Source organism: Ipomoea nil, unplaced genomic scaffold, assembly GCF_001879475.1.
Source record: "Ipomoea nil cultivar Tokyo-kokei standard unplaced genomic scaffold, Asagao_1.1 scaffold1043, whole genome shotgun sequence".
Classification (NCBI taxonomy): domain Eukaryota; kingdom Viridiplantae; phylum Streptophyta; class Magnoliopsida; order Solanales; family Convolvulaceae; genus Ipomoea; species Ipomoea nil.
The window spans coordinates 11,912,035-11,923,642 of NW_017617471.1; the positions used below are offsets into that span (position 1 = coordinate 11,912,035).

The 11,608-nt window shown below is 34.6% G+C and overlaps 2 protein-coding genes and 1 non-coding gene across 4 annotated transcripts; 2 read left to right on the top strand and 1 right to left on the bottom strand.

The window, feature by feature from the left end:
• Positions 1 to 199: 199 nt before the first annotated feature.
• TRNAE-UUC lies at positions 200 to 271 on the bottom strand. The gene has a single exon. It is a non-coding gene; the product is annotated as a tRNA-Glu (tRNA).
• An 860-nt stretch (positions 272 to 1,131) lies between these two features.
• Positions 1,132 to 5,745, top strand: LOC109181971 (probable U6 snRNA-associated Sm-like protein LSm4). 2 transcript variants are annotated; one of them, XM_019331958.1, is made up of 8 exons: positions 1,132 to 1,243; positions 1,336 to 1,379; positions 1,512 to 1,553; positions 1,819 to 1,917; positions 2,017 to 2,094; positions 3,628 to 3,667; positions 4,462 to 4,614; positions 5,383 to 5,745. In XM_019331958.1, exons 2-8 carry the CDS (start codon positions 1,377 to 1,379, stop codon positions 5,403 to 5,405), a joined length of 438 nt encoding a protein of 145 aa, XP_019187503.1. In that variant the 5' UTR covers positions 1,132 to 1,243; positions 1,336 to 1,376; the 3' UTR covers positions 5,406 to 5,745. The 2 variants fall into 2 exon arrangements, with proteins under 2 accessions (XP_019187503.1, XP_019187504.1); XM_019331959.1 differs by having other exon boundaries at positions 1,139 to 1,243; positions 1,328 to 1,379.
• Positions 5,746 to 6,246: 501 nt separating this feature from the next.
• On the top strand, positions 6,247 to 11,180 carry LOC109181967 (heparan-alpha-glucosaminide N-acetyltransferase). Its single transcript, XM_019331953.1, has 13 exons — positions 6,247 to 6,541; positions 7,279 to 7,416; positions 7,503 to 7,584; positions 8,111 to 8,187; positions 8,309 to 8,424; positions 8,528 to 8,645; positions 8,730 to 8,846; positions 8,990 to 9,081; positions 9,212 to 9,278; positions 9,882 to 9,963; positions 10,049 to 10,140; positions 10,219 to 10,362; positions 10,953 to 11,180. The coding sequence occupies exons 1-13, from the start codon at positions 6,419 to 6,421 to the stop codon at positions 11,097 to 11,099; spliced, it is 1,395 nt and encodes a 464-aa protein (XP_019187498.1). The 5' UTR covers positions 6,247 to 6,418; the 3' UTR covers positions 11,100 to 11,180.
• Positions 11,181 to 11,608: the final 428 nt, after the last annotated feature.

Genomic DNA, 11,608 nt, shown 5'->3' on the forward strand with positions numbered 1-11,608 from the left:
TCTTTGCATAATGTCGAAAAGAAACCTCAAACCGGCTTTCACAAAAGAATTCAGAAATCTTTACAAAATATAGAAAGGAAAATGCTTAATAACCGTATATTTACCACTCAAGCATTGCAAGAAAGGAAAATGACAAATTTCTTTTTCTACTACATACACATGATGTCGCAGGCTGATTTTCTCGTTCAGAAAACAAAATTTCCGTTGCCGGGAATCGAACCCGGGTCTCCTGGGTGAAAGCCAGATATCCTAACCGCTGGACGACAACGGAATGTTTGTTAGAAATGCAGTAATATACTCCATAAAATAAACAGGCGGAAAAAGTTATAATTACACTTTTTATTTATTTATAGAGTTTTATTATTATTTATTTATTTATTTATAGAGTTTGAGGACTAATATAAAAGTTTTTATAATTTAAGGGTGATTCATGTATATATATAATATTACACATAGAAGCCACATCAATATAACCTACAATAACATGTAACTTATATGTAAAAAGATTTTAATAGTCATTTTTTAAGAGTTCAAGGTTTAATATGAAGTTTTTTAATAGCTTGATGGTGCAATTAATTTGTGGCTTGTTTGATAAATTTTTTCTATTTTTTAATAAAAATTTTAATGAAAGTATAAATAATTAGAATGTTTAATTTTTTAAATTTAAAAATATTTAGCAATTTAGAGTTTAGACATTATATTTTTTAATTTTAATTAACTTTGAGATAAATAGTATTTATTAAACGAGTTTGAAAATTTGTTCATTTATAATTGTTGACTTTAATAAACGGATATAAACGAATGCTTACTGAATACAAATATGAGTACTTTTCCCTTATTTTTGATCATCCGTCTGTGTGGGGTGCAATGGTTGTTGTGGTGGAGGGAGTTGAGAAAAAAAATCTCTCCCTATTTTGTTTTTAAACTACAAAAATAATTAGTAGAAACATTATTATATTACATAGTAAATTTTTTTCAAAAAAAAAAAAAACATAGTAAATTTGTGTATAAATAAATGTTTGATGCTCAATAATATTTTCCTGAAATTATTGAGGCCCATTTGTAAATCAAAGGAGTTGAGGGGCTTGACATGGCATATAAAACCACTGCGAATTACGGAGAACTCTGCCTGCTGGGAGCTGCCCTTCTTGCTTCAACATTCGCTACTTTCCCACTTTCAATTTCAAACTTGAACGCCTACCGCTAACCCTATTTTTCTCTCCTCTCCTATATGCGCTGAGAGGTAAGCCTCTTCAATCTCTGTATATTCATTCTTAAAATTATCAATTTGTTCTCCAGACAACTTCATTCTTCTCTACCCTTCAAGTTTTGCAGCTTGTTTGATCTAGCCAGATTTGGATTGACGTGTTTCTGAAATGGTACTTTTAATGTTTTTCTTTTTCATGGAGATAGGGTTTAGGGGTTTTCGGATTTATTTAGTTTATACAAAGATCTGTTCTTTAAATCTCCTAATGGCGATTTTTTTTTTTTTTTTTTTTTTTTAATATCAGCTTCCACTCTCTCTCCTCAAAACTGCCCAGGGGCATCCCATGGTAAGTTTCGTTATTTTTTCCTTTGTCTCTATGATATGAAATACATGTCTATTTGATCTGTTTTATTTTTGGATACTGGTTTTCCACTACACACTGTTTAGTTCATGATACTAACTTTCACGTTCAATTCTCTGATAATTTTGTTTGGTTTATTAGCAGAAATATATTGGAACTTGTTGACTTTGGGTTGATAAGGAAACCCATTTTATTTGTTTGTATAACAAATGATGCCTTGATATAACATATTATATATTTCTCATTGCAGCTGGTGGAGCTGAAAAATGGGGAAACTTATAACGGGCATTTGGTCAATTGTGATACTTGGATGAATATTCATCTCCGCGAAGTCATCTGTACATCGAAGGTATTTTATCACTTCTTAACAGATCCTTTGTAATGTAAAAGTTTCTCTTCTGCATTCTATTTGCTAGGCGTATTTTTTTAACCATTGTTCATGGTGCAGGATGGAGATAGGTTCTGGAGAATGCCAGAATGTTATATTCGTGGGAATACAATTAAATATCTTCGAGTCCCAGATGAGGTTTGGGCACTTCCTCAAATTTCTAATAGACCATTTTGGTTTCACTCTCTTCCTTGTTTTGATAATTGATATTGCATTGCAAGTAATTGTGCTAATTGTTCAACTTGGTTGAACTTGTAAATCTTCAGTTGCTTGCTTACTACGAATTCATAACCATGAACACATCTTTCTTCAAAACTAGTGTGAACCCTTGGGATGGTTACTAAGGATATGATACGGCGATACCTTTGTAAGGAGAAGAAATCCACACGAGAAACATAAAGAGATTTTTGTCTTAAAACAAATTGAAAATAAACAAAAATTTTATTCAATGAGTCAAAAAATTCAAAATTAATACAAGTTTTAGGGTATTTAAATGTATAGCTCTCACCACTGTATTCCTACCCTAGCTTCAAATCACTAAATAGGCTAATTAAAATAAAAACAAATTAAAAATCTAAGATAGGGACCCATTCTGCATGAGTAGGACTTCACACCATATGTATATTTGGAAACTCAAAACAGGAAAGTTGTAGAGATTCCTTTAACTTTCCATAGAGTTTTGAATCACCTCAATCCGGTGTGATATGAGAGAGATATGTCCATAATACTTAACACTTGTTGAAACTGTTTTCCAGATTAGAAAAGTGGCAGGTCTAAACTCTCTTAATTTAGAAAGTGACATCCTAATCATGGCTGTTGGGCTTCTAACCATGCTTGGACAGCCTCTTCTTCAACTTAACTCCCTTTTCTTTTAGCCCAGTTGCACATAATTAAATAATATACATGACTCCTCATTGGGCTTGTAAGGCTTTTCTTCCACTCGAGCTTCTTATAACAAAAATCTTGATCTAAGAGGGAACCCATCTCTCATAATATATGAATGTCATCAATATTGGGCTATATTTGTCTTGGGCCATGTCATCGAAAACAACTAATAATCATCGGTGGTGGAGGTGATAGTTAGTAGTCTTCTAACTTTAATCTACATAAGTAGTTTCCTCATGGCAATGAAACTTTTAACTATCTGCACCATCCATTCGGTCTTGGAGTCCAATGCAGTTGCTATTACCCAAGTAGTTTCATCTTGCCAATGAATACTTATATGTCATGTTCCTTCAGGAATTCTTACTGCTTCCTATGTTTTAGTACTCTGTTTGGTATAAAGCTAATCTAAAAGCGGGTACTGATTGTGGTAAAAACCGTAAAATCACAATTAAGGGTTCTAGAAAATTGAAGTGAATTATGTTTGTGCTTATTCTGACTTCTGAGAATGAATACTGTTTTTTTCTGGGATGATGCAATTTAGCCAAATCTGACATTGATGTGCTCCTTAAGGAGTTAAGGCATTGCAATATGACTACCTTTGGTAGAAGTGCATCACTTTGAAGATAAAATTGAGATTGGTTGCTTTCTGACCAGAGCTTTCATCATGCAATTATTCACTTTTAGTTTCTTTTTACAAGTTTACTAAATCATCACTTGTTTGATTTTTTCATTTATATTTTCTAGTTACATGCTCATGACTAATGCCATTTGTGGCCTTTTTCTTAGGTGATTGATAAAGTTCAAGAAGAAACAAAAAGCCGGACAGGTACTATTATAATTTGATTATTGCTTGTTTGAAGTATCACTACCAGTTAAGCGAACTACTAATATGGATTGCTACCAAAGTTGTATTCATTTTAAGGAGTGTTATTTATTTTCCCCTCACATCCAGAAATGGGAAATGAATGAACAGAGAAAAGGGGACATGTAATTTTGGAATTTCCACAAAAAAAAAGAAAGTATAGGATGTGCTTGGGACATTTGTGTTTGGTTCTAACTTAGAATTTTTTTGTGTATGTGTTGAGCAGTTTAAGCTTGGTTAGAGTTTATATTATTATGGAGTATAATTTTAAGATCATTGGAAGCCTTCCTGTATTTACTAGTCTGTGTTGTTATTTAAAAAAAATCTGATTAGGAACTCATCCTAGTTTGTTTGAGGGATAAACATTAACAAATACCATTATGTCAGCATGTTTGGAGAATATATAAGTATAACTTAGCATAAAATGGCTGCATTTCCTTTTCTTTGTCCTTTGGCTGTCTTGGGGTATAATTGTGTACTTATGGCTATGGACTAAGAACCTGCCTTGCTGGTACTGGATTATAAAACACACTTGTTCAATACATGTATCATCTGCAAACTTGATGAAGTGATGAACTATTGCCTTGACAGTGCAAGATTAAACTATTACAAGTAGAATAATGCATCTAAATTTTTAATGATAAGACTACTTGGAATATTGCTTTATTATGCTTGAAGCTTACATGATATCTTTTTGATTTTCTATTTTGTTAAAGGCAGCTAATTGACTAATACTATTGCTTTATATACTTCCACAGACAGGAAGCCACCTGGTGTCGGGCGTGGCAGGGGAAGAGGTAGAGATGATGGTGCTGCTGGCAGACAGGGAAAAGGAATTGGGCGTGGAATGGATGATGGAGGTGCCAAAGGCCGTGGGAGAGGAGGTCCTGGTGTCAAGGCTGGTGGAAAAGGTATGAATTTAATTCAATCAATTGTTATATTAATTTGTGCAATTGCCTCTCTCAGAAGCCATAACTCTATTATGTTGATGGCCTCTCTCTGAAACACCTTTGTCCCTCTTTGAATTATACTGAAAGTCTATAGGTGAGAAATATGAGGGTGTGTTTGGTTCATGGGGATAGACACAAGGAATGGGAATGAATTAATGAAAGTCATACACACATTGTTTGGTTGACAACTTTTTAAAACATAGGTATAGGATTTGATTACCCCTATAATTACAAAACTCATTACCTACTTGAAATCAGGTATCATTCCATTAACTCAGCCTTATCACTCATTTCGTCGCCTCCTCACTTCATCGACTTTCTCACTGCATTTCCTACTCACCTCATCGCCACTCTTAAGATCAATTGCCTTGATTTTTTGTTTTTGTATTTTTAAAATATTTATTCTGATTATAGGGTCATACATAACCAAACATCAATATTGGTAATCATTCTAATTTCATCCTACTACCAAACATGCAAAATACTTTCACCAAAACACATTCCAATTACCAAGTATTTGATTCCTATTCCGATTCCAATTCCCATGTTCGAACCAAACACACCCTGAAATTGTCTATTATGTACATGGTCCAGTCATGTAGTTTTAGCGTTCTTAGGTAATAATTACCTAATAGAGTTCTTGTATAGATGTGCACAATCTGTGAGGTGATTATACATGACCTCTTTATTTGCTAATTGCATTTTTTCTTGGACCGGCTTTGGTGACAGGTGGAGGTCGTGGGCGTGGCTAATATGCCCGAAGGATCAATTGATGGCAGGATTGCCACTTTTAGAGGCATGGTAGATGTGTTAATTCTGGAGTTGAAGAAACATCTCGCTTATCCTGCCTGGTGGTTGAAGGGTGGTGTATTAAAATGTATTTAGGTGTGTGTTATTCCTTTCTTTGTTAAGTGTTTAGTTGGATGGAATGTAATATACTAATCCCCTTTTGAAATGCTCACTTTATGGGAGTGGGAAATTCCCTACACATCTACTGCTATGTTGTCCTTTGGGTAAAATGTCATTTGCAAACTTAAAAGAGAACTTGATGGTATGGTGAAACTAATGGAAATTAGTGTTTTTTTTTAGTCTTACTGACTCTGTTACAACGTAGTATCTGTTCGTATATATTAGTTTTTTTTTTTTTTTTTTTTTTTTTTAATAATTAGTTTTTGAGTGACATTGACTTTATTATAATGTAGTATCTGTTCATAATTATTTTCTCAACCTGCTGAAGCACAAAGAGTCAATGCTGCTTCCACTGAAGTTCAAATTTACAACCTTTCATATGAGAGTGCAACCATAAGGTCTTGGCTTTTAATTAAGTTAATTTTCTTGAATATCTCATTAAAGATCTATAAACTACACAGTAATATTCCTAAGATTGGGAACACAAATGTGAAAGTGATTGGTATGATATGTTTGCATGTCATTATTTAATTTAATCATGACTCAAACGTATAGATATATATATTACGGAGTACAAATCAATTGTAATTAGACCCAATTCAAAACAATCACGCTATCTCAGAAACCCGACAAAAAAAAAAAGAAACCCGACAAACATGGTAACAGCGAAAGCAGAACTACTTTCTGTTACTGACAACGTTGTATTCCAGCTTTTTGTCTAACTATTACAGTTTATCCAAACACTGTCTTCTCTCAGCCTCTTTTCGTTTCAACGTTTATTAGATTAGATAGGTAGATATATGCTAGCTAGTACATACTAGTTCCATCTCAAGCTAGAAACAAAGTATTGTTGGCGATGGCTGATATAAAAGAAGAGACGAAGAATGTTGAAGCACCAGAAATGGAGAAAGAAGAAACACCGCCTCAGAAGACGAAGCGCGTGGCTTCTCTGGATATCTTTCGAGGCCTCACTGTCGCGGTATGTAGACTAGATAGGAGACATTAGAGTGAAAATATATAAATCTTATGAATTGATAGCTAGAAACTATGGATTTGTTTTTTTAGGATCTTAACACTCCGCCAGAAGGTATAGCTAGTAGCGAGAGACCCAACAATCCCTACCTATTTAGTGCTGAACTTGTCTCTTCATCAACTCTCATCACCTAGCACTTGCCAGACTTTGACCCTGTTTGGTAAAATAGTTAGCTAATTAGTCATTTTCGACTTGTTTGATCACTCTTAGCTGTTTGACTTGGTTAAATAATCAATATAAGTGTTTTGTTAATTAATTTTTTGTAATAGCTTATTGCTCGAAAACAATAAAATTCAAAAATCTGGTCAAAGAATTTTTTTTGATCAACTTTTTGATAAAACCATTTTATATGTAACTAATTATCAGCTAATAGTTAATTTACTAAACATCTTTTATACAATCAACACATTAACCTAATCAGGTAACAACTAACATCTATTTATGAAACACCCCCTTTAACTTGTCTACCTTTCTCTCCTAGCCACCTGATACTGGACTTGACCCTTCACCAGTCTTGCCCAACATGGTTACTTTGAAGTCGGCCAAAGTTGGTCTAAAAATCACTTTTGATGTGTTAACCTTGGGTTTATATATATATATATATATATATATATATATATATATATATATATATATATATATTATTGTGTATTTGGTTACATATTGTGATTGTGTTTGATCAGTTGATGGTGTTGGTTGATGATGCGGGAGGAGAGTGGCCTGTGATAGGGCATGCGCCATGGAATGGCTGCAATCTTGCTGATTTTGTGATGCCATTCTTTTTGTTTATTGTGGGAATGGCTATTGCACTTGCTCTCAAGGTTTGATCTCCATCTCTTATATATTTCCCTTCAATGCCTAATGAAATTGCAGCTTAATTGAGAATAATTATAGTTATTATGTGTAGAGAATACCAGAAAAGCTAGTGGCTATCAGAAAGGTGATCTTAAGGACCCTAAAACTTTTATTTTGGGGACTCCTATTACAAGGTTGGTTAGCTCTTCAATTTATATATATATACTATATAGTCAAGCTAAACTTAGCTACTTCTGCGTTTTCTTGTTTAGTTTATATTGGGAAGGAAATTGTTTAGTGCATTGCTGAAGGTTTGCTGGATATTATTTCCTGAGAGAAAGCTAAGTGAAATTGTTTAGTCTATCAGCCAATTTTGGCTTGTTTGATTACTACTCGCCGTTTGACTTGGTTAAACAACCAATATGAGTGTTTAAGTAGTTAGGTTTTTGTAGCAGCTTATTGCTCCAAAACACTAAAATTCAAAAAGCTGCTCAAAGCAGTTTTTTCGATAAACTTTTTGAGAAAGTCATTTTGTATGTAATCAACTATCAGCTAACAATTAATTTACCAAACATCTTTCTACAATCAGCTGATGTTATCAACTTGTCAAACTCACTAACTCAATCAGCTAACAACTATTTACCAAACACTCCCTAAATGTTTTGCCACACCTGAAAATGATTGCATTTCTAATAGTAGCTTTTTTTTCCAACTGTGAAGGAGGCTATTCACATGCCCCTGACAAACTAACATATGGTGTGGACATGAAAAGGATAAGGTGGTGTGGCATTCTCCAGGTAATGTTGTACTTTCATTTTTTTTTTTTTTTTTTTAAATAAATCTTTTGAATTGGATATCTCTCTTGTTGATCTTATGCATGGATGCATAATGAGGCTTTACTTGAATGCCCTTTTCTAGAGGATTGCTCTTGCTTATTTTGTGGTGGCAATGGTAGAGATTTCAATGCAAACATCCCAGGCTAAGGTTCTATCCCGGGAACGATTCTCCATATTTAAGCTATACTATCGACACTGGTGAGTCTATCCGACTTTAATCTGCAGTCTCCTCGATTGGCAATGGTTTCATATGCCTAATTGCCTATACTAGGATTGCAAAACTAAGTTTAATATAGTACAGGGTGGTTGGAGGTTGTGTTTTAGTGGTTTACTTGGCAACATTGTATGGAACTTATGTTCCTGACTGGCAATTCCTTGTGGAAAATACAGACAGTCCCGACTTTGGGAAGATCTTAACTGTGAGTAGTAAGTCTTAGTTTTCCTATAATTCCTCGATCAGACAGAAAATTATTATTATGTTGTTAAAATTTGTTGGTTTTAAGGTATCTTGCAATGTCCGAGGGAAACTGGATCCTCCCTGTAATGCAGTGGGTTATGTTGACAGACAAGTGCTAGGAATCAATCACATGTATCCACATCCGGCCTGGAAGAGATCTAAGGTGATGATACATTTGTCGTTCTTTTAATTGAAGCATGTGCTCCATTTGAACTAAAAGCTAAGCCATATAATGGGACTGGCTCTGATACCAAATTGAAGTATTGATATGCAAGTTCGGGTTCTGATTTGAAGAACTAACTGCAGGCTTGCACGAAGAGTTCTCCACACGAGGGGCCATTCAGAAATGATGCCCCGTCGTGGTGTTGGGCGCCTTTTGAACCAGAAGGAATACTGAGGTAGGATCATATATATATATATATATATATATATATATATATATATATATATATATATATATATATATATATATATATATATATATATATATATATATATGTTCCATGTCTGATATGATTATGATTACAGCTCAATTTCTGCTATCCTCTCTACTGTTATTGGAGTTCATTTTGGACATGTTCTTATCCATTTCAAGGTGAGATCTGCAACTGTCATGCATTTAATTACTATTAAATTGTTTCTAATCACATAATCCATCATATCATTATAGTTGTTGGGGTTAGGGGATTGTTGGGCAGAAGCCTAAATGGCCAAGTCTAGCACCCTGTCCCTCGATAATGTGGCTGGCATAATGAATAAAGTTGCGCCTTCCCTACGAGCTATAGCTTTTGGTGTAGCAGTAAACACTTATCCTAACAAGTGGTATTAGAGCTAGGTCCTTTTTTTTGTCAGACCACAAGGTGTCCTAACAAGCCCTAACTGTAGGAGACACCTTTAAGCGAGACACCTTTAAGCCCGTACCATAGACTAATCCCCGTTCACCGGACCGGCCCAATTAAGGGGCAAAGTGCTGGCCAGATTGATTTTTTCATATGAGAGAGGGTTCGAACTCCCGACCTCTCTTAAAGGACAAGAGTGCACGGCCACTCGCGCCAACCAAGCTGGTTTTAGAGCCAGGTCCTTTGAGTCCCGGTAAGAGTAAACTCGAAAACCGTGGCGGGTATAAGGAAATAAAGTTGCGCATTCGCTACGAGTTATGAAAACGCTTGATTCTAACAATAGTGTTTTTGAGTGCCAGGATCATTCTTCTCGACTTTTGCATTGGATTGCCATGGGAGTTGTCCTTCTGCTTCTAGGAATCATCCTTCATTTCACAAATGGTAAAGATCAAATTAAAGCTTCTGAAACACATAATTTCTTTTGAATTTCTTTCATTCCTTACATACCCTTCTTCTTTGGCTGCAGCCATTCCCCTAAACAAGCAACTCTACACTTTGAGCTATGTCTGTGTGACATCTGGAGCCGCCGCACTGGTGTTCTCAGCCTTCTACATTCTGGTAAGCCATTGCATCAAAGTTCATTGTTAAGGTTGTCAAATTGGAAACAAAAGAAAGTTACCTAAATTCCTTGTGCAGGTTGACATTGGGAAGCTCAGATATGTGTTTATGCCACTGGAATGGATTGGGATGAATGCAATGCTGGTTTATGTCATGGCAGCTGAAGGCATTTTTGCAGGTTTTATCAATGGCTGGTACTATGATGATCCTCACAACACACTGGTATATATCGCCTTCATCCCTTTCGTTTCGTTGGAACAAGAATTTCTACAAAGAGTTTTTATTATTGATCAATCATATTTACAAAGTACAGGAAGAGATGTATTCTAGTCTTAGCTATATCAGGACTAGTAAAAGTAGAGTTTACAATAATGAGTTAATTCCATCTAGGGTTTTCTGAGTATAGTTGGTTTTGTCACGTTTAGTAACTTTCAAATGACCATCCATGGTCCTTCGATTTTCAAATTGTTACCATTTGTAGTCCAAGTTAACCACCATGATCATTAACTTTCAAAATTTAACCAGTCGCGATCCTCTTGGAAGGACCATGGGTGATTAAAATTTGATAGTTGAAAACCATGGGTGGTTACCTTGGACCGCAGATGGTAACAATTGAAAGTCGAAGGACCACGGATGATGAATTTGAAAGTGTTGGACTAAACGTGGCAAAACCACTATACTTAGAGGACTCTAATGGTATTAACTATTACAATAATATACAAAAATGGAGTAGGAATTTTAAAGCTGATAAAATACAAATTCCAAATACACTATCATCTAACTTGACTGAAACCAACCTTCAATTTTTGTAGGTATATTGGATCCAGAAACATGTGTTTATTGGAGTATGGCATTCAAAAAGAGTGGGAACTTTGATGTATGTAATATTTGCAGAGATATTGTTCTGGGCTATCATTGCTGGTTTGTTTCATTGGTTAGGCATTTACTGGAAACTGTAAAACCTTTTTACTGCAACTGTAAGCTTCACCCATGTGCAATATTATCATTGGCTTCTTACTTTCTTAACTCACTTTTGTTCATATCTTCAATTTTTTTTTAAACCCATGAATATCATTAACATCAAATTAATCTGTAATTTGTAAACATGGCAACATATGGTTGCTCACATCATTTATGAACTCACTTTGTTTTGTGCCTATAGGAAATTTTATTGCTTACCTTTTTTTTTTTTCTTTTTTTTTTAATTTACAATAAAGCATAAACTTATTGTACAAAACAAAATTTTCCATAATCAACAGTGTCTTCTTGCACTAAAAACAGAATTTTCATAATCCCTTTACCAAACCAGCCAAATTCTAAAAATGATTACAAGTTAATAAGCTAGCCATTCTCAACAGATATCTTTTGCTTTTTCCAAACTAAACTGCCTCAAGTCTAAAACTGATTATAAGTTCAAAAGAAGCTAGTCAATCCTATTCAACAGCTGAAGCTTCAAACTTTGCATAAC

Excerpts from the sequence above, each read along its gene's own strand:
- LOC109181971 (XM_019331958.1), top strand. Across the intron at positions 1,918-2,016 it reads AAGTCATCTGTACATCGAAG|GATGGAGATAGGTTCTGGAG; the intron begins GTATTTTATCAC and ends TTCATGGTGCAG. Across the intron at positions 3,668-4,461 it reads AGAAACAAAAAGCCGGACAG|ACAGGAAGCCACCTGGTGTC; the intron begins GTACTATTATAA and ends ATACTTCCACAG.
- LOC109181967 (XM_019331953.1), top strand. The coding sequence starts at position 6,419 with ATGGCTGATATAAAAGAAGAGACGAAGAATGTTGAAGCACCAGAAATG. Across the intron at positions 7,417-7,502 it reads CTATTGCACTTGCTCTCAAG|AGAATACCAGAAAAGCTAGT; the intron begins GTTTGATCTCCA and ends TATTATGTGTAG. Across the intron at positions 9,279-9,881 it reads ATGTTCTTATCCATTTCAAG|GATCATTCTTCTCGACTTTT; the intron begins GTGAGATCTGCA and ends TTTGAGTGCCAG.